Source organism: Balaenoptera borealis (assembly GCF_965194805.1).
Source record: "Balaenoptera borealis genome assembly, chromosome: 13".
In the NCBI taxonomy this organism is placed as follows: Eukaryota; Metazoa; Chordata; class Mammalia; order Artiodactyla; family Balaenopteridae; genus Balaenoptera; species Balaenoptera borealis.
Genome location: NC_138870.1, coordinates 41,898,624 through 41,925,054, shown reverse-complemented (window position 1 = coordinate 41,925,054; position 26,431 = coordinate 41,898,624). Strand labels below are relative to the sequence as shown.

The window sequence follows — 26,431 nt, the reverse complement described above, 5'->3', positions numbered from 1 at the left end:
GAGGCCTGTTGGGCTTGCCAGGAGCTAAGGGGCTGCCACCGCTGGGGACTCCGGGGCTCTCCAGTAAGGACAGGTCCGCGTAGGATTGGCCCTGAGGACAAGAGCTGGGCATCTGGGGAAACAGGTCTGGGACTCCGGACTGCACCTCTGGCTGAGGGGATGAGGAGGGCGGCTCCCTGGCTGGCCATCCCCTCAGCACTGCAGGGCAGAGGAGCCGCCCCGCCTTTGTGTGTCCTCTGAGATGGGCCAACGCCCTCACGCTCACATCCCTACTGCCTTTGCCTTCCTCTCCTCTCCAGGCCCCTCCTTCCTTCTGGGCTATTAGTCTCTCCCTGAACAGCTGCCAGGTCCTTCTCCTTGATGAATCTGGTTTGGTTGCCAGGGGAATGGGAAGAGGGAGGATGGGAGAGAGGGGTGGGATGGATAAACCAGGGCGGGTCGCCACTAACTCTTGGAAGTGGGGAGGGGAAGGTCCTGCCTGGGTTAGGGTAGGGGGCTTGATAGGTGTGAGGAGGGGACTGGGGAAGCCTAGGTGCTTTCTGCTGCAGCCCTGGGCTCTGAGCCCCAGCTGCCATTGAAGCCCCATCCACTCCAGCCTAGGCCCTGCCCTGCCCTGCCGGCTGTCCTCCGGGTACAGACTGGGAGTCTGAGCTGGTACTTCACGCAAAGGGACAGGTAAGGCCTGGGGAGGACGAGCTCAGGCTTTATCTTTATAGGAAACTGCTGGCAGACCTGGGCCTTTCAGAGTAGAGGCCTCTAGGGCTGGCCCCGGGCAGTTACCTGTGGGGTTCCCATCCTCTCCCCTGCTTAAGCTCCCAGCTCACCACCCAGAAGCCTCAGAGTAGAGGGAACCAGGACCACCTCGGCAGGGCTCTGGGAGCTGCAAGGCCAGGGTCTGGCCTGGGTTTGGGAACCAGGCCTGCTGGCAATGCAGAGAAGACTCCTCCCCCGTCCTCAGAAAGAGCTGGGCTTGGGAGGTCTTGTGGCCGGAAGAAAAGTAGGAAAGGGTCCCGGTTAAGAGCCAGGGCTCTGGCATCCAACTACCAAGCTTCCCATCTGATTCCAACGCTCTGTTGTACAAATGTAGTCTCATTACTATGTCCTCTCATGTGCTCCAGCAAAAGGGGGAAAATTGTAGTTTCCACCTCATAGTGTTGTTGGGAGGGTTAAATAAATACATGTAAAATACTTAGGACACACATAATAAAAGCTGAAAACTTAAACTAATTTTATTACTACTACTATTACAAATTGTCAGCCCCCAAGTACAGTGAAGAAGGATCTGGACTTCCTTTGGATTGTCCCCACTAAGAGCAGTGATGGACCAGGGTGGCAGGAGCCCAGTACTTCCTGGCTGATGGAAGGAGGGAAGGGTGGCCTCAGTGCACCGGGCAAATAGTATACTGATCAAGACATGGACTCTGGACAGACTGACTGCATGGGTTTGATCATGGCTCCTCAACTTAATTAGCTGTATGCTTTGAGTTTGGTTGAGTGATTTAACCTCTATTCGCTCCATTTTCTTTGTCCATCATTGGGGATGATAATAATAGTACCTAGCCCATAGTGCTGGAGGAGTAATTGAGTTCCAGTATGTGAAGCACTTAGTGCTTGGCACATAACACATGCTATATAAGTATTAGCCAGCGTTATTACTACCCCTCCTCCTTCTGCTGTCCTTGGCTGCTCTGGCGAAGGCTCAAAGAGAAATAACCATTGTATTCAGAGGTTTGCAAGGCAGGTAAGCAATGAAGTTTAGGTTACTGGCAAGAGAGCTGCTAAATGACAGGCCATGGACTCAAAGCTGGATGAGGAGGGGTGTGTAGACAAGAGAGGGTGGGGTATTGGGAGAGTAAAGAGGTCCATAGCTGGACTTCCAGGCAAGGCCAAAGAACAAACAGTCACAGTACAAGGAACTGAAAGAGGCACTGAGAGGGTAGGAAGTTGTTTTCAGAGAGCAGGGTGCATGAATTCGTGATTCTGGAGCTGGGGTATTTATGGATAAGATTCCCAGGGTGGGGCTTCCCTGGTGGTGCAGTTGTTAAGAATCCGCCTGTCAATGCAGAGGACACGGGTTCGAGCCCTGGTCCGGGAAGATCCCACATGCCGCAGAGCAACTAAGCCCGTGCTCCACAACTACTGAGCCTGCGCTCTAGAGCCCGTGCTCCGCCACAAGAGAAGCCACCGAAATGAGAAGCCTGAGCACAGCAACGAAGAGTAGCCCCCGCTCGCCGCCGCTAGAGAAAGCCCATGTGCAGCAACGAGTACCCAACACAGCCAAAAATAATAAATTAAATAAATTAAAAAAAAAAAAAGTATTCCCAGGGTGTTTCTAAGGGAGTGAGCGGCTAAGGTGGAATGGTGGGAAAGGTCATGGGAGAAGAGATCAGGCCATCAGACTGGGCACTTACTAGCTGTGTGACCCTGGGCAAGTTACATATCCTCTCTGAGCTTCAGTTTCTTCATCTGTAAAATAGGAATGATGATACCTTCCTTCCAGAGGTGTCATGAGATCTAAATGAGGTATTATGCATAAAGCGATTAGCATGTTGTGAGGCTCACAGTAGGTGCTCAACACTGTTGATTGCCTTCTTCCCCTCCCATGTGACAGAGAGGAAACAGACACACAGAATCAATGACATAACCCTAATTACTTGTACCTAAGGGTTAGCTGGCATCTCCCTGCCCCTTGAGGTCTAGGATTGGCTCAACCTCCACTCCACATCCTGGGGAAATTCCAATGTCCTCCCCAAGATCTCTTTGCCTTCCTGTTGCTTCCTCTTTGCATACCTAGCTCCAGGTCCCTGCTGCCCCTGAACTGGCTGACTTTACAGCTAACTCTCCACAGCGTCTCAGATGTGGAACTTGGCACCGTCCCTCAGGTCCTGTGATCCCCTTTCCCATCACTTGGGTAGGAACTGAGGCTCAGAGGGACAAAGTTGCCTGTCTGAGGTTGCGCAGTGAGCAAATTACGGCTTCCTCTCCAGGAAGACACGTCCTGGTTGGTCAGAGCCTGCTGGTGTTCTGTGTTCTGGGCCTGCAGGATCCCAGATGAGCCCCAGCCAGAAGGAGTCCAGCTCCATTCGAGGTGGGCTCTCCCAGGCTGGTCTGGCTGCAGGGTCCCTATTGACAGAGTGGCTCCACTGGCGTGGAATCCTTTCCCCATTATCTCCATTTGGGGGCTCCACTCATCCATGTTAGGGAGCACCCTGGGTATCTTCTCCATCTCATCACTTCTCTCACTGTATAATATAGCAATAGCTAACATTTCCTATGTGCCAAGCACTATGCTAAGCATTTTACACGTGTTATCATTTTTAATCCTCACAATAACCCTATGACATAGGTACTACTACTATTCCCATTTTACAGTTGGAGAAACTGAGGCACAGAGAGGTTAGGCAACTTGCCCAACGTCACACAGCTAGTAAACTAGTAATCTGTTTATATGTCTGACTCTCCTGCTCCCTGACAATATGATATTTGAGGGCAGCCATCCGATCTTATTCACTTTTGTGTCTGTGGTGTCTAGCACAGGACCTAAGTCAAACAGCTGTTGGTTAAACTGAAGAGAACCCAGAGGCACCTGAAAAAATTTTTCCCGTGGTTGTCGTGTCAGGAAAATAGAGAGGTGTGTTGCTGCCACCTTCTGGCCAGATGCTAGAATGACATGTCTGCAGTCTGAATCCATGCACGTTTATTGAGTTTAACACTCAAGGCTCAGGAACATTGGAATTTGGGGGATGCTCCAAAACTATTTATTATGACCTCCTTTTTAAAGATGAGGGGACTTCCCTGGTGGTCCAGTGGTTAAGACTCCACGCTCCTGATGCAGGGGGCCCATGTTCGACCCCTGGTCAGGGAAATAGATCGTGCATGCCGCAACTAAGAGCCCGCATGCCGCAACTAAAGATCCTGGGACTTCCCTGGTGGCGCAGTGGTTAAGAATCCGCCTGCCAATGCAGGGGACACGGGTTCGAGCCCTGGCCCGGGAAGATCCCACATGCCGCGGAGCAGCTGCGCCCGTGCGCCGCAACTACTGAGCCTGCGCTCTGGAGCCTGTGAGCCGCAACTACTGAGCCCATGCGCTACAACTACTGAAGCCCGCGCACCTGGAGCCCGTGCTCCGCAATGAGAGAGGCCACCGCAATGAGAGGCCTGCGCATCACAATGAGGAGTGGCCCCCGCTCACCGCAACTAGAGAAAGCCCACACGCAGCAACGAAAACCCAACACTGCCAAAAATAAATAAATAATAAAATAAATAAATTTTAAAGATCCTGGATGCTGGAACAAAGACCCGACACAGCCAAATAAATAAATAGTTTTAAAAAAAGAAGCACTTCCCTATTCTTTAAAATAAATAAATAAATAAAATAAAGAGGAGAATTATCCAAGAGTGTGTAAAATAGAATAGCAGCACTGGTATTAGGACTTCTGAGCCCTGATTTCATTCTTCCCCTGGGCTCTAGGAACCTCCTCTGCACCCCCAGAAGCCCAAAGCCAGGGAAGGAGGCAAAGTCTGTCCTCAACTCCCCCCTTATCCTCTACTCTGTCCACAATCTCCTGTCCTGCCCTCACTGTAAAATTGCATCTCCATCCATCTGCCTGCCTGACCCTTCCAAACAGCTACCGGTCAACTGGAGAACAGGAGAGCAGCTTATGGCCACAGGATGCTAAGTGAACCTTCCTCCTCATGGTGTGGCCTAGAGACCTGACTCAGAATCACCTGGGGGCCCATTAAAAAGCAGATTTCAGTGCTCCACCTAGATCTTCTGAATCCCTAGAATTCTGCATTTTAACAAACTTCCTAGGTGATTATTAATGCACATGAAAATTTGAGCAGGGACGTCCCTGGCGGTGGTTAAGATTTTGCCTTCTGATGCAGGGGGGTACTGGTTTGATCCCTGGTCGGGGAGCTAAGATCCCACATGCCTCGCTGCCAAAAAACCAAAACATAAAACAGAAGCAATATTGTAACAAATTCAATAAAGACTTTAAAAATGGTCCACATCAAAAAAAAATCTTAAAAAAAAAATCTGAGCATACCTGGATTGATTTTTTCTTTAAATTGTCCATTTCCCCCTCCCCCCTGACATTTTATTTTGATTTTCAAACCCAGAGAAAAGTCAAGAGAATATTGGGACTTCCCTGGTGGTGCAGTGGTTAAGAATCTGCCTGCCAATGCAGGGGACACGGGTTCGAGCCCTGGTCCGGGAAGATCCCACATGCCACGGGACAACTAAGCCCGTGCGCCACAACTCCTGAGCCTGAGTGACACAACTACTGAAGCCGGTGCGCTAGAGCCCGTGCTCTGCAACAAGAGAAGCCACCGCAATGAGAAGCCCACGCACCTCAACGAAGAGGGGCCCCCACTCATCGCAACTAGCGAAAGCCCGCGCACAGCAACGAAGACCCGACGCAGCCAAAAATAAATAATAAATAAATTTATTTTTAAAAAAGAGAATATTGCTATCAACACCAATATATCTTTTCCCAGGGTATAACAATTACCAGTTGTTAATATTTTGCCACAGTTCCTTTGAAAGTAATTTCCAGACATTATGTCTTACCCCTAAGTACTTCAGCATGCATCTCATAAGAATAAGGACATTTTCCTATACAACCACAGTACTATTAACCCCCCAAGAAACTTAACATTGATACAACAGTGTTATCTAATATATAGTTTATATTCATATTCCCTAACCCTACAATGATCCCAATAATGTCCTTCATAGCTGTTTTCGCCTGATCCAGGACTCAAAGATAAAGAATTGTATTTGGTTGTCACCTGGGCAGGGATAAGTCTGGGATGAGCTTGGCATGTTTGCGGGACTATAGAAAGGTGAGGCTGGGGTGAGATGGCTGGGAGGAGAGAAGGGAAGGTGACGTGAGAGGAGTGGGGAGGAGTCAGACCACAGGCTTTCTAAATCAGAGGAAAGGGTTTATAGCTTATTTTTTAAATTTATTTTTAAAATAAATGTATTTATTTATTTTTAATATTTATTTATTTATTTATTTATCTAGGCTGTACCAGGTCTTAGCTGTGGTACTCGGGATCTTCGTTGTGGCATGTGGACTCTTAGTTGCGGCACGCGTGCAGGATCTAGTTGCCCGACCAGGGATCGAACCTGGACCCCCTGCATTGGGAGTACGGACCACCAAGGAAGTCCCTATAGCTGATTTTAAATGCAATGAAAAGCCACTGAAGGGTTTTATTTTATTTTTATTTATTTATTTATTTTTAATAAATTTATTTTATTTATTTGTTTTTGGCTGTGTTGAGTCTTCATTTCTGTGCATGGACTTTCTCTAGTTGCGGTGAGCGGGGACTACTCTTCGTTGCAATGCGCAGGCTTCTCATCGCGGTGGCTTCTCTTGTTGCAGAGCACGGGCTCTAGGCATGCAGGCTTCAGTAGTCGTGGCGCATGGGCTCAGTAGTTGTGGCTCGCGGGCTCTAGAGCGCAGGCTCAGTAGTTGCGGCGCATGGGCTTGGTTGCTCCGCGGCATGTGGGATCTTCCCGGACCAGGGCTCGAACCCGTGTCCCCTGCATTGGCAGGCGGATTCTTAACCACTGCGCCACCAGGGAAGCCCCCACTGGAGGGTTTTAAGCAGAGGAATGACTTGATCAGGTTTATGACTTTAAAGGGTCAATCTGAAGACAATTTCAGATTTGGGACATTCTATCAGATGATTCCTAGGCTCTAAGAGGTCAAAGCCATTTTTTTAAAAAGTGAGTGTATTAGTTTTCTAGGGATGTCATAAGAAGTTACCGCAAACGTGGTGGCTTAAAACAACAGAAATTTATTCTTTCACAGTTCTGGAGACTGGAAGTCCAAAATCAAGATATTGGTAAGGCATAGTCCCAAAGCCTCTAGGGGAGAATCCTTCCTTGCCTCTTCCAGCTTCTGGTGGCTCCGGGAGATCCCTGGCTGCAGCTGTATTGTTCTAATCTCTGCCTCTGCCTTCACATGACCTTCTCCTCTTCTGTGTCTATGTCTTCTCTTTCCTTCCTATAAGGAAATTGTCACTGGATTTGGGGACCCTGGTAACCCAGGACGATCTCAAGGTCCTTAACTACATCTTGCAAAGACCCTTTTTCCAAATAAGGTCATATTCACTGGTTCTGGGATATGGACATATCTTTTTGGGAGGGGGCCTCCAGTCAACCCACTACAGTGGGAGATTGTTCTAGACAAGAGACTAAGAGATATAACAACTAAATTCAATGTTCAAACTTAAATTGGATCCTAGATTTGAAGAAGAAAAAGGCTACTGGAGAAATTTGTGTATTATATGCTATGGAATGATTATTACCGCTTTTAGGTGTGAGGACGGGAATGCGGTTGTATAAGAGAAGGTTCTTGTTCTTAGGAGGTGCCTGCAGGAGCATTTAGGGGTGAAGTGTCACATTGTCCACAACCTTCCTTCTAGTGGGTTAGTTCCATTGTCCTCGATATCGTTATGGTGCAAGGCAGTGGTCTGGCTACTGGGTAAGTGTGACCGAGAAGGAGCAGCTGAGTTAGTCACACCGCTTATTAGAATAGAACCCGGGCTTCTCATCCTGGTCTCCACTTGATTCTGCAGGTCTCTTATAAGAGACTGTGCCTGATACGAATCTCTTGAGCGCATGCTCATGCCTGAGATGAGACAGGACAGGGCTCCTGCCCCTCAGACCAGCCACCAGGAGACTCCTTTTTGCAATCGTAACACTCTGCCATCTACGTTCCCCTCACCTCCTGCAGGGAGAGGTCAGGTGGCAGCTGAACAGACAAGTTCAAAGAGTCTGATGCCCTACAAACGGCCCTGTCTGCCCTCTGCCTGCAGGCCGCACAGGTGCTCATCTGACAGCTGGGTCTGGCTGGGCCCGAGCTTTCAGAGCTTTCAGAGCCTGTGGATCTCCCAGCCATTGAGGGCCAATTGTCAGCATCTGTTAGATGTTGTCTCACTCTCCAGGTGAATTCTCTCCGCCACACACTGTTGTGTTGGCACCTGGCCGGAGGGGAAGGAGGTGATGGAGGAAATGAGGATGGGGAAGGAGGAGATGAGTGAGAGAGGGAAGGGAGAAATGGAAGTGGAGGGAGAAGATGAGGGTGGGGAGAGAGGGGAGCAGTGGGGGAGAGTAAAAGAAACCAAATGGGCCAGAGAAGGAGAAAAAGCCGCTCAGGCTTTTTCCTCTCAAGGACCCAAGGGCCCCCCACACAAGAGAATAACTGGTCAAATGACCCCTGTTCATACCCTGGAGCCCCCAGAACCTGGCCTGGTCCCTCTCCCAAGAGTCCCCCAGTGCCACCCCCTTGTCTACAAGGGCAGCTCAAAGCTCCTTAGGCTCTGGAAGATTTGGGACTGCCCCGGGGCTGAGCTCCTTCTGGCTGGTTCTTCCAGAGTGGGCCTCCTTGGTCTTCTGTATCAGAAGGTATCTATGTCTTCTGATCCACAGATCAGGCTATGGCTCCATTCACCGCTGCATGTAAAAGGGAAGAAGGTTTTTCAGGCCTGCAGACGTTTTCTGTGTGCTTTTAATCTGTGGCTTAAGTCCATCCAAGACTCCTGGAAAGACTGAAAGGAAGCAGCAGATCAGTTTGGTTGACCAGGCACTGCAGACAGAGGAAGGCCAAAAACCAAAGAAAGGAAGGGAGGCGTGGAATCTTTACTCTCCCAGGCCAGTGTTTGCACTGGAAAGGGGATTATACAATTTTAAAAGAGTCTTAATATTTTTATTATTTCACTAAACGCTTCTATGAACTATTGCATGAGGCTTTTATATTAGTTAGAATACTTTTGGCAGGAAGCAATAGAAGACCCAACTCAAAATGACCCAACAATAAAAGGATTATTATCTCACATGATGAAAAATCCAGAGGGAGAGAAGTTTCAGGACTAGTTATTGAGGGGCTCAACATCCTATCCAGGACCCAGGTTCTTTGCATCTTTCTGTTCTGTTAGGCTGGGAATGTTAGCTTTTGCCCTCATATCTGTGCAGTTGTGGTCACAAGATAACTGTGGCAACTTCAAGTATCATGTGCTCACAAAATAATGTCAAAGGTTCAAAAGAGAAAATCCTTTCCCTGTGTTTCTTTTTTTTTTTTAATATAAGCAGGCTACTTTTTTTTTTTTTTAACTCTAAGATATTTATTTATTTAGGCTGCACTGGGTCTTAGTTGCTGCACACGGGATCTTTTAGTTGCGGCAGGGATCAAAGGCAGGCCCCCTGTATTGGGAGCAAGAAGTCTTACCCACTGGACTACCAGGGAAGTGCCCCCTGTGTTCCTTTTTTTAAAAAAATAAATTTATTTATTTATTTATTTTTGGCTGCGTTGGGTCCTCATTGCTGCTCGCGGGCTTTCTCTAGCTGCCACGAGCGGGGGCTACTCTTCGCTGTGGTGCGCGGGCTTCTCATTGCGGTGGCTTCTCTTGTTGCGGAGCACGGGCTCTAGGCACGCGGGCTTCAGTAGTTGTGGCTCACGGGCTCTAGAGCTCAGGCTCAGTAGTTGTGGCACACAAGCTCTGTTGCTCCACGGCATGTGGGATCTTCCCGGACCAGGGCTCTAACCAGTGACCCCTACATTGGCAGGCGGATTCTTAACCACTGTCCCATCAGGGAAGCCCCGCTGTGTTCCTTTTTAAGAGCAAGGAAATTCTTCCAAGAATATCTTCCCATCAACCCCCATCCAGAAGACTTTACCGTCCCTCTCATTTGCATAATTGCATCACCTGCTGCTTCCTTAACCAGTCCCAGGCAAGAGAACTGGAATTACCTTGCTGAGCTTAGACCAAGATTTGCCCTGGTGGTGGAGAGGCCCAGAGGGTGTGTTGGCAAATAAAATCACCGGCTGGGAATGGCTTTGGGGTAGATATGCGATAATGGCTGCCACAATTGCCCACCTCTTCTGACATGCGGCATATACTGCCTTGAATTAGGATTGTGCCTATGCGATCTGTCTCTAAAAACTGATGGGGACAAAAAAGCTAAATATATTCCCTATAGAACCCAGCACAGTGACTTGCACCAAACAGGTTCTTCAAAAATAATGAATGAATTAAACTTAAAAACTGCAATAATTGTTATAATAGTATAATTGGACATGATTGCCTTTGTCAAAGACATTTCAGTATTAGTTTACTGTTGGGCTAGACATCTCCAGTGAGCCAAATGAAATACTTAATAAGAAGAGAGTGGAGTGGGGGAAGGGGGTGAAGTGTGACAACAATGAGATTGTACTTATACCCACCTCCCCAATGAATTAAACTAATTTGTGAATGTAAACAAAATTCTCACGTAATCAGGAATGCTTTATATTCTGTTCTCTTTTTTATAAGAGAGAGAAAAAGAAGTCTTCTGGTGGGGAGACCAGTGTTCAAAAGCATTTCCTGTATGATGACTAAAGAAGACATGTCTCTAGTTCTGTAAGACTCTGCTGCTGAATAGTTTTCTCCTGCTGCAGAATCAGAGGGACCATCAGAGGAGGAAATAACAGTTTTTCCAGAACCTGGTCAGGGCTGACAAACTCAGAGACACCAATCTCTTGCAATGAATGGGGCAGTGACAGGCTAGTAAGATGTCAGCAAAGGGGACTTTCTCCACGGGACTGAAGATGGGAACCTTCCCCACCCTAACACACTGGGTGTATTTTCCCTTCACCTTCTGCTGCCCTGTGACTGCCAGACAGATACTGTGGCAGTGGGCTGCAGGAGCCATCTGCCTGGGTCATCTCTGCCAGCTTCACCTTGTGACCTTGGTTGGCAGGAGCTGACCATCCTGGCCCCAGTGCTTAGGGGAGCCATGCTTCAGGTGAGAGCTGTCCTGTCTGCACGAGTCCAGCCAGGTGGTAGCAGCTATCCACCAAGGACAGACTCCGTATCTCTACGATCTGAGAATTGATCCCCTGAGATCAGAAGGAGGCCTGAAATAAAGGCCCCCTCACTAGGAAGCTGCAGCCTGGACAGTGGCGACCAGCTGACTTTGCCCCTCTGGATCAGTGTGCTGCCACCCGGTCCCAGGAATGGGGCTCCTGGGAGGCGATCTGACAATAGCAGAGATCTCCTTTCTCCAACAGCTGTTCCACCTAGAGGTCCACACAAGGGCTGGCCTCCGTGTCCCTTCTCCCTGAGAACTGGACAGGCTGCCAGGCACGGTGACGACTTCCCCTCCGTGTGCTCGGAGGCTGCTCGGCAGAGTGGAGTGCTGCTTTGGAGGCAGAGTTCTGGGCTCAGAGTTCAGTTCGGCCACTTGCTCTGTAGCCTTAAGCTAGATGCTTAATCGCTCCAAGGTTTGATTTCCTCAGCTGTGGAAAGGGGTGTGATGACATCACCTCACGGGTGCTGTGAAGATCATGAAACACCCAAGACGTGAAAGGGTCTTCCTGCCACCCTGACAGAGCCTCCTCCCCTCCCTCCCACAACCCCAGGCAGGGCTGCCACACACCTTCCAGAAGTCAGAGGCCTGAAGACAGGCTCTCTTTAAGCTCTACCCCATCTGGCCACCTCTGGCCTGAGAGCGGGCTGTTTGACAGATTCCTACTGGAGCAGAGACATCTGCCAGCTGTCTCCCAAACACTTGGGATGACAGGTAGACCAGCCAGCACACTGGTCCTCGCAGCTATTCTCTCCTCCTCCTCACCCCAACTTGAACCACAGCTCTGCTGGGGTGCCCACTGGCCTCTCCCAGGGTGGGCAGCCTCCGTGGGGTGGAAGCAGATTGCTCCACGGATCAGGTCAGGTGAGGGCAGCGTATAAGCTGCACAGCCAGAATCTGGGGCCCTAGCCAGTCTTGGAGCTGCACCCTCTTAGGCTTTCTCCATTTATCCCCATCAAGCCTCAGTGGCCTCAGCAATGGCTGCAGTTCTGAGCCCAGACTTTCCATTTGTGCTCAAGGGCAGATCAGATGATTGTCATCCACAAAGCAGTGACCTAGACCTTGGGGTATGTTTGTTCTTGCTGCAGGCTAACTTCTATTCACTCTCTCGCCAGCACAGGAGGGAGAAATCATCACTGCAAGGACAGATCCCTCCCCAATCTCTGGCACTTTGCTCTTTCAATTCTTCAGGCTCTGTTCTACCGGAATATTTTTTCTCAGCTAAACTCTTCTTTCACCTTCTTTCCCTGCCACACCGTAGAGGCTGCTTAAAGGTTTCCAACCCTTTTCACATCTTGGCAGAAGATAATTCACCTGTAAGACTTACAGAGGTCATTGGAGGGGCTCGCTACTGGCCAGGGGTGACCGGCCCAGTGGCTTCAGGCTCTTTAGTTTCCACCAGGCTGTTCTGAAGGCTGAGGGATGATAATCGGCAAGGCCTGAATCCCATTTCAGGGCACCAGCTTGGTACATGTGGGTTCAGAGAATGGACCTTTCAGGTATTGTGGGGTATCATGCCCAGCTGAAGCTGGATGATTTATCTGTTCCTTCTCACACCCGAATGTCCTCTTCCCTCCAGAGCTCGCACTGTGGCAATCAGCAGATACCCCAGGTTGGGAAGGTCTCTGAGTACAGCTGGGGTGACCAGCCACTCCAAGGCTCATTTTCACCCCAGAACTCCCATGCTCAGGCTGCAGAAGGAATGTGGCCCATCATTTTGAGTAGCAATAGCTGACTTTGTACTCAAGGATGGGGCTGGGCTGGGCCTTGCCCTGAAGGGCATAAGACCACGGTTGCTCTCATGATGAATGCTGCAAGACCCTTCCAAGCACAAAGTCGAAACAGCACAGGCTGGAAGCTGTGCTGTGCTCCGAGACAGAATGTGCTTTTCTTTTCTTTTCTTTTTTTTTTCTGGTGTGCTTCATGGCTTGCAGGATCTTCGTTCCCCAACCAGGGATTGAACCCTGGTCCTTGGCAGTGAAAGCGCCAAGTCCTAACCACTGGACTGCCAGGGAATTCCCAGAATGTGCATTTTATTTATTTATTTGTTTGTTTATTTTTGGCTGCGTTGGGTCTTCGTTGCTGTGCCTTCATTGCTGTGCGCAGGCTTTCCCTACTTGTGGAGAGCGGGGGCTGCTCTTCATTCCGGTGCGCAGGCTTCTCATTCCAGTGGCTTCTCTTGTTGCGGAGCACGGGCTCTAGGCGTGCGGGCTTCAGTAGTTGTGGCGCGCGGGCTCTAGAGCGCAGGCCCAGTAGTTGTGGCGCACAGGCTTAGTTGCTCCACAGTATGTGGGATCCTTCCGGACCAGGGATCGAACCTGTGTCCCCTGCATTGGCAGATGGATTCTTAACCACTGCGCCACCAGGGAAGCCCCAGAATGTTCATTTTTAAAATGCTCTCCTTGGCACGGTGGATAGGACCCCGCGCTCCCAATGCAGGGGGGCCTGGGTTCGACCCCTGGTCAGGGAACTAGATCCCACATGCATGCCGCAACTAAGAGTTCACATGCCACAGCTAAGGAGCCCACCTGCCCCAACTAAGACCTAGTGCAACCAAATAAATAAATAAATATTAAAAAAAATAAAATGCTCTCCTTAAAGACTAAGGGGGCAGAGGTGAGCAATGGGTAAGAGGTGAAAACACCAGGAGGAAAAGAAAGATGGTAACGGAGCACCATCGGAATAAGCTCAGGTGAACAGGTCTGCACCCAGCTCCCCCCTCCTGCCACTTGTTTGGCCTCCCCTCTCAGGCCAGGACCTAAGCACCAAAGCTGGCTCCTCCCTTCGGCATGACCTGGCCCTCTGATCATCCTTGTCATTTTTCATTGCTCGGTTCAACATTATAGGCCACACCACTGGTCCCTGAGCACCAATCACCAACTCTCCAGCCACCCGCAAATTCATGTGCATTCTTCCCCCACCCTCATCTTCTCATAGTTGCCTCCTGCCCCCCCCTCAAGAACCACACTGCTTCCAACAGGTTCTCGGAAGAGGGTCCGAAATAGGGAGCTCTCCTCTCCAATCTTTCTTACACACACATTCCTTCAGTTTTCCTTATTATTCCCCTACTTCAAATATTCCCAATGACATACACTGGGTCAAGGACCAACACCATAACAACCTGAAACTATTGTAATTTTGTGTCTCGGCCTGCTCCACTTTCTCCAAGCAGTAACTTCTATTTATTTAGCTGTGCCGGGTCTTCATTGCAGTACTTGGGATCTTAAATTGTGGCATTCGAACTCTTAGTTGTGGCATGTGGGATCTAGTTCCCTGACCAGGGATCGAACCCATGCCCCCTGCATTGGGAGCACAGAGTCTTAGCCACTGGACCACCAGGGAAGTCCCCAAGCAGTAACTTCGTTTTTTTTTTTTTTTTTTTAAGGACTGTAGCATTTTTTTAAAATTAATTAATTAATTTATTTATTTTTGGCTGTGTTGGGTCTTTGTTTCTGTGCGAGGGCTTTCACTAGTTGCGGCAAGCGGGGGCCACTCTTCTTCACGGTGCGCGGGCCTCTCACTATCGCGGCCTCTCTTGTTGCGGAGCACAGGCTCCAGACGCGCAGGCTCAGTAGTTGTGGCTCACGGGCCCAGTTGCTCCGCGGCATGTGGGATCTTCCCAGGCCAGGGCTCGAACCCGTGTCCCCTGCATTGGCAGGCAGATTCTCAACCACTGCGCCACCAGGGAAGCCCCAGCAGTAACTTCTTAAAGCACAATCTTATCTGCCATTGTAGGTTTTGGCTAAGTATGGAATAAATCAGCACAATTCCAAGCCCTCCCCATATGACTCCAATATTTTATGAATAATGACGGCAATAGTTCTGGCAGCCTGGCTGGCGACTTGAATTTTGGCTCCACCATTTATTAGCTATGTTACCTAACCCCTTGCTACTCCACATATGGTCTCAGCCGACCAAGAACACCTGGGAGCTTTAAAAAAAAAAGAAAAAAGGCAGTATCTGAAGCTTCACCTCAGACCTACAGATTCAGATCTGCAGGAGATTCACATCCACATTGAAGTTTGAACACTGGCCCAATGTGAGCCTGTTGCCTCACAAAATGATTTTATAACCAGTCATCAATTCAGGTCTAAGTGAAATAGACAAACCCCTTGGCACAGTACACAGAAGCCACTTGAAACACTGAGCAAATGATAAGATGGAAACTGCCAGCCTCCTCCATCCCAAACTGGCCTTGAATAAGCAGAGCAAATATTTACTGATACAGCTTGACACTGAAAACAGAAATATCACTTTTATTGACAAGATAGGGCCACAATGGGCAGCTCCACAGAACACAAATAAGACAGTCCCAAGACAAAGAGTGTAAAATTACAGCAGACAGGTTAATATTCTTCACCCTCCTCCTCTCCCTCAACACTATCAGCTCCAACCTCCTCATAATCCTTCTCAAGGGCAGCCATGTCCTCACGGGCCTCAGAAAACTCTCCTTCCTCCATGCCCTCACCCACGTACCAGTGAACAAAGGCACGCTTGGCATACATCAGGTCAAACTTGTGGTCCAGGCGAGCCCAGGCCTCAGCGATGGCTGTGGTGTTGCTCAGCATGCACACAGCTCGCTGTACTTTGGCCAGGTCTCCACCAGGTACCGCAGTGGGAGGCTGGTAATTAATGCCAACTTTGAAGCCAGTGGGGCACCAGTCCACAAACTGGATGCTGCGCTTGGTCTTGATGGTGGCAATGGCAGCATTGACATCTTTGGGAACCACGTCGCCACGGTACAACAGGCAGCAAGCCATGTATTTACCATGGCGAGGGTCGCATTTCACCATCTGGTTGGCCGGCTCAAAGCAAGCATTGGTGATCTCTGCTACAGTAAGCTGTTCATGGTAGGCTTTCTCAGCAGAGATAACAGGGGCATATGTGGCCAGAGGGAAGTGGATGCGGGGATAGGGCACCAGATTGGTCTGGAATTCTGTCAGATCAACATTCAGGGCTCCATCAAACCTCAGGGAAGCGGTGATGGAGGACACAATCTGGCTCATGAGGCGGTTAAGATTAGTGTATGTTGGGCGCTCAATATCGAGGTTTCTACGACAGATGTCATAGATGGCCTCATTGTCTACCATGAAGGCACAATCAGAGTGCTCCAGGGTGGTGTGGGTGGTGAGGATGGAATTGTAGGGCTCAACTACAGCTGTGGAAACCTGAGGGGCTGGGTAAATGGAGAACTCCAGCTTGGACTTCTTGCCATAATCAACAGAGAGACGTTCCATCAGCAGGGAGGTGAACCCAGAACCAGTTCCCCCACCAAAGCTGTGGAAAACCAAGAAGCCCTGAAGACCTGTGCACTGGTCAGCCTGCAAAAGAAAGGAGTTTTAATTTTAGCCTTGGTGAAAGGTGCAATGACTTCTTTGAATCCATAATCACATTGACTGAGATCTTTAAAAAAAATCTTCTGAACAATACCTGCTAAGAAAGCAGTCCTAAAGAGCTTCTAAGTGCTAAGTGATTCAGAGAAACTTTTCACAATCAATTCTTGGGAGCTGGAGGGAGGGGATCTGTTAAAAGGCTATTTTAAATGAACTGTTTTCACTTCTGCAGGCAGAGGAATCATGAGGTCTGGAATGAATGCAGGGCTCAAGTTTTGGTGACTGGGAGGGCAACCTCTGGTGCCCTTGCTGTGACCGCAGAACAAAGGCAACCTCTTATCAGTTGGAGAGCTACCAACAGCAGGCCTGGGACCACCAGCCCCGTACAATGCATGTCTTACAGATTTCGGCAGCTGCTTTCTGAGCTGGAACACAACAGAATAGCCAAGATCCAATGCCCCGGTGCTGGAGTAAGGCCGGGTCTGGATCTGGCTCTACCCGTTCCTTGCCGTGTGACTTTGACCAAATTCATTTCTCAATCTCAATTTTCTCGTTTATTAAATGAGGAGAATAGTAACCTACTTCAGGTTGTTGAGAATTAAATGAGTATCTGGAACAGTGCTTGGCACAGCAAGCACTAGTTACCAGAAAGTCTATTCATTCTGGGAAAGGCGATTTACTGTCACAATTCCATGTCCTTGTGTCACTGGGGCTTTCCACCACTTAACTGAGCTATTCTGGCTATTGTATGAAAGGATGATTTTGTCATTTCAAACAAAGTATTCTGTTGACAATCTTCACTTCTCAAGGTGCTCAGAGATTTGTGGACATTCTCTACTGAGCCCCTAGTTCACTTCTCCTGTGGGTCCATACTCTGAATGAGATCAATGCCAGGGTAGACCCTAGTCTACCAATTTCACCCATTAAGCCTCATGTGGACACAGCAATCACACCAAGGACAAATGCAATTGTTTTGGTAGTTAATGAACTTCACTCCAGAACCCTCAATGGCTTTTACTAGGTTTATCTGTCCCTAAAGGCAGGTCCTGATTTCCAAGTCAGTACTTGTAGCTGAAGCTTGATTTGCAAACATAGGAACCATTAGCCCAGTTTTGCTGGGGAGACTATGATAAACATCTGAAAAAGTATGAAGCCATGAATGATGTAAGGCCATTCTTCTTAGAATAGACCAGTTGTTGCTGGGCTTCGCATAATGTGATTTCCCGACAAGCTATTCCACCCAGGCCTTCATTCTTGATTTTTAATCACTTACAAGCTGCCCACATGCCTAAGGAGCAGAGTCATCTGACTGCCAGACTCTTAATTAAAATGATCCGAACAGAACACTTATCAACTTTACCGACGTGAATAGTTGCCTTAGATTTTTCTGCCCCAGGGCCAGTCCACACTGCCCTGAGCCCTAGGAGGAAAACGAGGGTACTGCTTTTTTTGTGATTATATCTTAATACTTTCAAAGTTCCAATGACTTATACTTGCTTCTGTAACAAGGGAGCTCCCTTGACTCCACTTTCAGTGTTGTTGGAAGTTTCCAGGGTCAGCTATTTCTAGTCAGTGTTACACTGGCTTCTTTTGCTATGAACTTTCTGTAATAACATGTCAGCAGTCCAATTTTTATGAGTTTGATCAATTAGTTACATGCCAGTCAGCCACCTACTCACTGTGACTAAGATGACCTAAAAAGGGATGTCTCAGCCTGAAGCCGGGAAGCTGCCTGATTAATATGAACAAGGATGTTTAATGGTCCTTAAATGTCAGTAAAACAGTTAAGGTGTCCTGGTACTCACCTTGACTTCAGGTAAACTGCCCTCACTGAATGAGAAATTGCCCAAATCTGCCTTGTTAAGACACAGAAAGAGGCAAAAGAACACTATCCCCACCCCAAATAGTTGTCCCATAACTCAGGACCATCTGGTTTAGAAGTCCGGTTATTTAGTGGGCAGTATAAAGCTCATTTTAGTGTGCAAAGAATGACTCTTGTAGTTTGGTCTCTCAAAACTGTAAGAGAAAACTCTCATCTACTTTAAATAAAGTACTGTGTTTACCAGTTTCCGAATTCGGTCCAAGACGAGGTCAATGATCTCCTTGCCAATGGTGTAGTGACCGCGGGCATAGTTATTGGCAGCATCTTCCTTGCCTGTGATGAGCTGCTCAGGGTGGAAGAGCTGGCGGTAGGTGCCAGTGCGAACTTCATCTGGAAAAGGAAAACGAAGCAGCCACCCATCACTAACAACCTGCACAAGGCTGCTCGACCCCAGGGCATCAGTGGAGCCCCCAGGACACACCTCCTGTCCCAGACCCCTGGGATCTCATTGGGGTTACTGAGGTCAACTCACCAATGACCGTGGGTTCCAGGTCTACAAACACTGCCCTGGGCACATGCTTGCCAGCGCCTGTCTCACTGAAGAAGGTGTTGAAGGAGTCATCTCCTCCCCCAATAGTCTTGTCACTTGGCATCTGGCCATTGGGCTGGATGCCATGTTCCAGGCAGTAGAGCTCCCAGCAGGCATTGCCGATCTGAACACCAGCCTGGCCAACGTGGATGGAGATGCACTCACGCTGTGAGAGGAAGAAATGAAATGACAGAATATGACACATCAGATGGGACATTTAGGAATGATTCACCGTAAATGACTATTAACCTTCAGAAGAGATCAGCACCTTTCTGGAGGCCACTCCTGCCCAGGGACTATTTCACAAGCAACAGCCTAACTCAGAGAAATAGCTTGGAAAACCATAGATATGTTAATGAACTACTAGGCAAGACCAGGGACCAGACCTTCGCTTTGTAGCCACATTAGATGTTCAAGGTCAGGTCTCTACCTTCAGAATGACACAAGCTGCTCTAGCAATAGATTTTCCCCAACTCCTGGGAAATATGCCTTCTGATTCCTTAAAGGCATGCAAAATTCCTCCTTCCAGCTCTGATTCATTCTCTGTATGACTGTGTAACTAGAGCTCATTCTGGTCCCTCTTTAATCCTATTCTTTAAAGATAAGAGCTTCTGCCTCTCCCTTTAAAACCAGCTTAAACCAGCAAACTACAGCCATATGACTCATGGAGAAAACAACAGATAAGCAGCAGTTACCTGTATTTTAAAAACTGTGGTCAGAGGCAGCCTTTTAACCCTGTGGAAGAATTTAATCTTAAGGAAAAACATTTTCCTTCACTATCAATGCATCTTGAGGGGAGAGTGGTGGGGAAGGTGGGAGGAGGACGGAGACACATGGTAATAAAAGCTAGAAGTGTCACCAAGACTTAATTAATAGTTTAAGAAATTAGCTGTCTTCTAGTAGAATGTACATATATCTCTGGCGATGTGGTGGAAACATGTATAATTTCAAAAATGTAACGATGCTAGGATGTTACCAAACTCATTTCTGCTTAGTAAAATAAGGCAGTGAACATAGAATCTATACCCACAGACTTAAGAGAAAAAATAAAAGGATTTTTATTGTATTTCCATCATAAATCAGATTAGCGGCTTTGGAGACAGAGGTCTTTCAAATATCAACACCAAATAAGAGGGTTTCAAGTTTTTAAAAACTGCTAATAAGAATCTAGTTAAAGAAAATTCAACACCACCTCAGATCTCAAAGGGCCTAGTTTCATAACCCAAGATAAAAACCCCAGTCACTCACAACCTTTGATTTATGGTCCCCTCCTTCTCACCTACACTCCCCATAAAACAATCATGGTCTGCTGACCTCATCAGCAAGCTCACTATTACCTGCCTCTCCTTGCCCAGCTCTAGAGCTGTGGGAGAAAGGGGAGTTGTTTGTTCTAATGAACCCATGACTATTTAAAACTGCATCATGTTTACCTTTAACTGGACTTTGGACAGTCCACAGCCCTAGAAAGCAGGAGAGAACCAGAGATCTGTCCATGACAGCCCCAGGTCCCAAGGAGATAAAGTATCTGAGATGATCCTGTCATTCTAATGAAGCACTTCTACTGAAGCCTTTTGAGTTTCTTTCATTGTGCAACGGTATGGTTTAGACTGTGGCCACTGCTTGCCCTCCACTCTCCCCTGGCCACTCGGGAGATGAAGTGAGACACCGGTGATGGAGTCACTTAGTCTAGCCTTAACTGGATAAGCAGCCCCTGTCCCTTGTTTAAAAAAAAAAAAACCAAAAGAACTATTAATCTAACCAGTGTTTGCCTTAATAGGTCTGCTGCTACTGCTGCTCTCCTGCCCTTTAAACAGTCCCACTTCTTACTTTCTTTTTTTCTTCTTCTTTTTTTAATTGGGGTATAGTTGTCTTACCCCACTACTTTCTGAAACACGTTTTTACCAGTATCTTTTTGGTCTTGTCTGGTAAAAAGCACTCAAGCAAGTTGTTACAGTCAGACATACGTTTGATAACTGTGGTAGTCCCTAAAGAGGTAACTATTTATTCACTGCATTGCTTTTTAAAAAGATATTATTTTGAAACATTTGATACACACGGCCTACTTAAGGTAGACTTCCAACAGATATTTCCTCAGATACTTGTTTCCAATACCTCTGGAAGCTATATAGAAAATACTCAAGTTGTGCGTAATTTGAGGTTTCTTTAAAACTAAGAATACTTTGTCAGTACTAGTTTACTCTGTGACTTTATATAAGAAAATCTCTCTTTATGGACTCTTTTTTTTAAAACCTGTAAGTAGAAAGCTTCAGCTATAAACACCCCACTAAATTAACACGAGAAATGCAGGATTAAACAACGTGACAGTAATTCCCTTAAAAGGAGGAGCCTGCCTACATCCCTCCAGGTGGATTGGTGCGAACGGAAGCGCTCCCCCCCCACCCCACCCCGGCCCGGCCACAGGTGAGGATGGGTGCGAACGGAAGCGCTCCCCAGAGCCCGACAACAGGTGAGGATGGTGCAATTGAAAGCTCTCGCCAGAGTCTGGCCACAGATGACTCAGCAGCGAGTCATAGGGCGCTGGAGAGGCAACGCCTAGAAATGTTTGCAACTACCGTGCGGGAGCACACGAGATGCTCCAGGGTCCTGTGCGTAAGGCAGTGGGAAAGTGAGATCATTTGCGGAAATGGGAGGGATTTTCAGGTTTCACAAGTCCTTGGGAGCCAGTGTGAAGGCTCCCTGGCCTTCCTGGAGCGGTAGCGGGCCCTGGGGGGATGGGTGCCCTCTATCTAGGATCAAATAAATGGGCTTTCCACTTCCACCGAGGGCAGCGCCCAGGCCGCGTCTTCGAGCCGGAAGAGGAGTATCCCGGGTGAACTCGGCTTTCCGCATGGCCACCAGAAGCCAGTTTGCCTGGAGGCGTCCGGAACGTGGCCCCACGTGGACTGGGGTCCCGACGCCCCTTCGGACTCCGCACTCTCCCCGCAACGCCACCGCCCGGGGACCCCACTCACCATGACTGAGACTTGTAGGGTTCTGCGGGGCTGGAGGAGGCGAGGGGACGGTCACGAAGCTCTCCCACTGACGGACTACCAAGGAGTCCGGGGGAGAAGTAGTGAGAGAGGAGGCGGCCCCGAGGGATCCTATATACCCCGACCCTGGCCACGTGTCGGAAGGGCGGTCACCGGACCCGCCCTGGCCTCCGCGGCCCCGCCTCCGAGCCCAAGGTCCCCGGCCGGATGCCCGATTTTACCCTGCCCGCGGAGAGAGGAGGGGCGCGTGGCGCTGATTGGTGGGTTCAAAAGTTCGAAACGAACTCTACGGAACAAGCCACAAGAGCCCGGAAGGGGAGGAGGCATCCTGGGGCCGGAGAATGGGCCGGTGGGGTGGGAAGGAGGGTGGACACGGTGACTAGAAGGAGAAGGGAGGCGAAGCGTCTGCACAGCCCTCAGTGGGTGCGGGAGGCGTCAGAGGGCAACGCCTAAGCGAAAAAAGGCACCGAGTTAAAGGGAGCCCCAGCGGGAGCCCCAGGAGCGTGGCTCCTCCCGCTGCCTGCCCCGCCCCCGGGGCCCCAGACCCCGGACCCTGGAGGGGCGGCCCAGCAGCACAGCTACCCACCGGGCCCGGCCTACGCGGGGCCCCGTCGCCCGCTCCCCTCGCAGCTGAGGGACTTCCAAGAGAGAAGGCCTGGTTCCCCATTCCAGGTCTTAATTACCACGAACCGGCCCGAAGCCCTTTTTCTTACTTTTTTTTTTTTTTTTAATTTTTCAGTGTTATAAAAATATGGAACCCTTCACGAATTTGCGTGTCATCCTTGCGCAGGGGCCATGCTAATCTTCTCTGTATCGTTCCAATTTTAGTATATGTGCTGCCGAAGCGAGCACTTCTCACCTTTTTTTGTTGCTTTTCTTTACTCATTTTCCTACCTTCTTTTATTTATTTATTTATTTATTTATTTACCTACCTTCTTTTAAATGAACCTTTTGGTTCCTAACAGCAACCTCCTTCCACTTGGTGCAAAAGCAGGTTTGTTGTTGTTTTGTTTTTCAGTTCATTATAATATTAGCCTGGGGTCTATGTGCTTGTGGTTGGCTTGTATTTACCATCCTCCACTTTGGTGGGGGTCTTAGTTTCTGTACAACAACTCAAAGATATGCATCAGGCTGTTGTTATCTTTATCCCTTCAGGAGGAACTAGGTGTCCTGTGACTCTAATCAGGCCTAATCAGTAACTGCTTGGGCCTGCTCTTTGGAACTCAGGAAAGGCCTGGGTTTCTTTTTTCTACAGATAAGAAACAGGGGACACGGAGGGGCTTTTGAAGCCGGGAGGGCCCCAAAGGGTGCTGCTCAGTTTCACTCTGACCATCCCTGCAACAGTTCATTCCTCAGAAGCGTCCTTTATTTCATTTGTTTTTCTTTCTCTGCAGCTTCATCATGTTATCCTAGCTCTTAAATTCCGCAGCCATCTCTGGGTGACAGAGTTTATGGAAATACTCAGATGCAGACAAAGAAAACAAATTTATGGTTGCTAAAGGGGAAAGTGGTGGGGGGATAAATTAGGAGGCCGGGATTAATATATACACACGACTATATATAAAATAGATAACCAACAAGGACCTACTGTAGAGCACAGGGAATTGTACTCAGTATTTTGTAATAACCCGTAAGGGAAAAGAATCTGAAAAAAAAAAAATTAGATGTATATGTATGTATAACTGAATCACTTTGCTGTACACCTGAAACACAACATTGTAAGTCAACTATACTTCAATTAAAAAGAAAGAAAGAAAGATAACAAAAGTGACTGAATAGTAGAATATGTTACAGGGCTTTTTCCTGAAGTAGAAAAAGGCAAAATAGGTTTTGGATACTGAATAGGCAGAAGTCAAGATACACTCCAACTCATACACACAAAATGGAGGCTGTGGAAATATGTGCAGAGATTCCTTTTCAAATTACAGTACATAGTTCCTTCATTCATCAAATGCTCATTGAGCACCTATTGTGTGGCAGGATATTCTGAAATTTGGAATAACTAGCATCTTAGTCTGTTGCTAGATATTTTAGTCTTAATTAGTGCTTTCCAACTTTTTAATTCATTCCACAAATATATATTTAGCACAGTTTCTAGGTGCTTGGAAAAAAGTTTATGAACAAAACTGACAGATCTCTGCCTCATGGAGTGAATGTTCTAGAGGAGGATAGGGAAGAAAGACACACAATGAACACAATAAGTAAACTATATAATTTGTTAGAAGGTGATGAGTGCTATAGAAAAACAGAGCAAAGTAAAGTGGAATGAGAGTGTTGGGAGGGGAGAACGTGGGAGGAGGTTGCAATGTAAACAAGATGGTCAAGGTTAGCCTTAATGGTAAGTGAGATTTGAACAAAGACTTGAAGGTCCTGAGGGGCTAGCCAAAGTAGCTACCTGGGAGAAGAGTGGTCCCAGAACATGGAGCAGCTGGAGCAAAGGCCCCCAGGCAAGAGTGTTCCTGGAAGGAAGAGCAGGGAGGCCAGCTTGGCTGGAAGAGATGAATAGTAGGAGATGAGGGTTGGAGAGGCAATGGGAGCCAGATCTTGTAGCTTCATGTAAACCACTACAAAGTCCTGTGGTTTTAACCCTGACACGGGGAGCCTATGTAGGGTTCAAAACATTGTAGGGACATGACCTGACTACCTTTTTTTTTTTTTAAATATCCCTCTTGTGTTGTGTTGAGAATAGATTATAGGAAGGCACAGGTAGAAGCAGGATGATAACTCACTGCAGTAATCCTTTTGAGAGATGATGGAGACTCAGACCAGAGCGGTAGCAGAGGAAGTGGCGAAGAGTGGTTAGAGCTGGCTACATTCTGAAGATAGGGCCAGAATGATTTCCTGAAGGCTCACATGTGAGGGAAAGAGAAGCCAAGGATTACTCCAGGATTTTAGCCTGGATGAGTAAGAGATGGTTTTGCCATCAACAGATGCAAAATGTTGGGAATGGGGTAGGCTTGGAGGGGGATGACATGAGTGGTTTGTCTTTGGTCACGTTAAGTCCAGATGTTGATGTCCACGTAGAGGTGGAGACGCCCAGGACATAGCTAGATATGAAAGTCTGGATCTCAAGGGAGAGAGATCTGGGTAGAGATATACTTCTCAGTGCCATCCTAAAGTCATGACATGGGACAAGATCACTAAGGGAATGAGTATAGAAATTGGAGAGAAGAGGACCAAGGATTGAGTTCTGGGAGAGGAAGCAGACACCATGAAGGACACTGAGAAGGAACAGCCAATGAGTTAGGAGGAAACCTGAGAGTGTGAGGTCCTGGAAACCAAGCAAGGAGTGATCAGCAGTGTCATACGCTACCAGTAGGCCAAGCAAGAGGAGAACTCAAAAATGACTGCTGGATTTAGCCACATAGAAGTCACTAGTAATTTACAGACAGTTCTGGGTGTACTCTGATGCTTTTGCAAAAATGTTCCTATAAAAGAGTTTCATCTTCAAGGAATTCATGGAAAAGACTCTGACAAGTACAGGTTTCTGGGAACTGACTATACTGCTGAACTGAATGAATAAGCATTTTCAGAACTCTAATGGAAAACTGATGAATTCATAAAAGTGCTAACAAAAGATCAAGATGAAAAAAAAATTAATTACATGGGACTGAGTGAACTGATGAGGATGATTATAATTTTTGTGACTTTCTGTTTGAATAAAAAAAACAAATCCCACAAGGACTCAGAGGCAAAAAATATACAAATCAATTTTCACTGCAAAGTAAAGGAACTGTTACAGTGGAGGATTACTGGACTGAATGTCAATATTATGACATAGTATGAGTGTGTTTCGTGTTTGGTAATTGCAATCATTGTTGCTTGTGTTGTGGTCATCCATTTACAATGCTTGGTGTCAGTTTCTTCATCTCTTGTGAAAATAAAATACAGTGTGTGTGTGTGAAAAAAAAAAGTCACTAGTAACCTGGATGGGAATAGTTCAGTGTGGTAATTTTCAAATAATAGGCATTTTATTTTTAGATTATGTTTTCGTATGACTCATTAACGAAGTACCTTTATTTTTCTTCCTCTAACTCCCTACCTCCTCATATTCAAGCAGATTGCCCCTGAGGAAACACACTATGTTTAAGGGCTTTGCAGTCCTGATTACTTCAGTTTGGATTCTGGCTTTTTTTTGTTTTGTTTTCCAGCTGTGGGTCCTTGAGCAAATTTCTTAATGTCTCTAAATCTCCTCCCTTATAAAATGGGGATAATATATAATTCATAGGTGGATACACTGTTGCGAGGGCTAAATGAGATACATAATACAGAATACATACACATAGAAAAGGACTAAGTGGTACTAAGGTGGTGGTGGTAGACAAAATTAGAGATGAAGATTCATCCTCTTGCATTTTAAAATCATTTTGAGGACTTCCCTGGTGGTGCAGTGGTTAAGAATCCGCCTGCCAATGCAGAGGACACGGGTTTGAGCCCTGGTCCGGGAAGATCCCACATGCCGCAGAGCAACCAAGCCCATGCGCCACAACTACTGAGCCTGCACTCTAGAGCCCACAAGCCACAACTACTGAGCCCTCATGCCACAACTACTGAAGCCCACGCTCATAGAGCCTGTGCTCTGCAACTAGAGAAGCCACCGCAATGAGAAGCCCAGGCACCCCAACAAAGAGCAGCCCGCGCTCACCACAACTAGAGAAAGCCCACGTGCAGCAACGAAGACCCAACGCAGCCATAAATAAATAAATTAATTTTAAAAAATCATTTTAAGCATTGGAATCCATATTTAAGTTTTCTTCCCCCTGTTAGATTTTTTTTTGGGGGGGGGGGGTTGGGGAATCTTTTTCCTGGGTGGACAGTTAAAAATTTAACCTCTATGTA

General features: G+C 47.7%; 1 protein-coding gene across 1 annotated transcript; it reads right to left on the bottom strand.

The window, feature by feature from the left end:
• Positions 1-15,087: 15,087 nt before the first annotated feature.
• On the bottom strand, positions 15,088-21,733 carry LOC309610061 (tubulin alpha-1C chain). The gene is made up of 4 exons (XM_082352494.1): positions 21,575-21,733; positions 18,546-18,768; positions 18,255-18,403; positions 15,088-16,179 (listed from the first exon to the last, which is right to left on the bottom strand). Exons 1-4 carry the CDS (start codon positions 21,575-21,577, stop codon positions 15,205-15,207), a joined length of 1,350 nt encoding a protein of 449 aa, XP_082208620.1. The 5' UTR covers positions 21,578-21,733; the 3' UTR covers positions 15,088-15,204.
• Positions 21,734-26,431: the final 4,698 nt, after the last annotated feature.

Coding starts and splice junctions, on each gene's coding strand:
- LOC309610061 (XM_082352494.1), bottom strand. Junction 18,404..18,545: donor CCTGGAACCCACGGTCATTG/GTGAGTTGACCT, acceptor TTCCTTTTCCAG/ATGAAGTTCGCACTGGCACC. Junction 16,180..18,254: donor TGGACCGAATTCGGAAACTG/GTAAACACAGTA, acceptor TTTCTTTTGCAG/GCTGACCAGTGCACAGGTCT.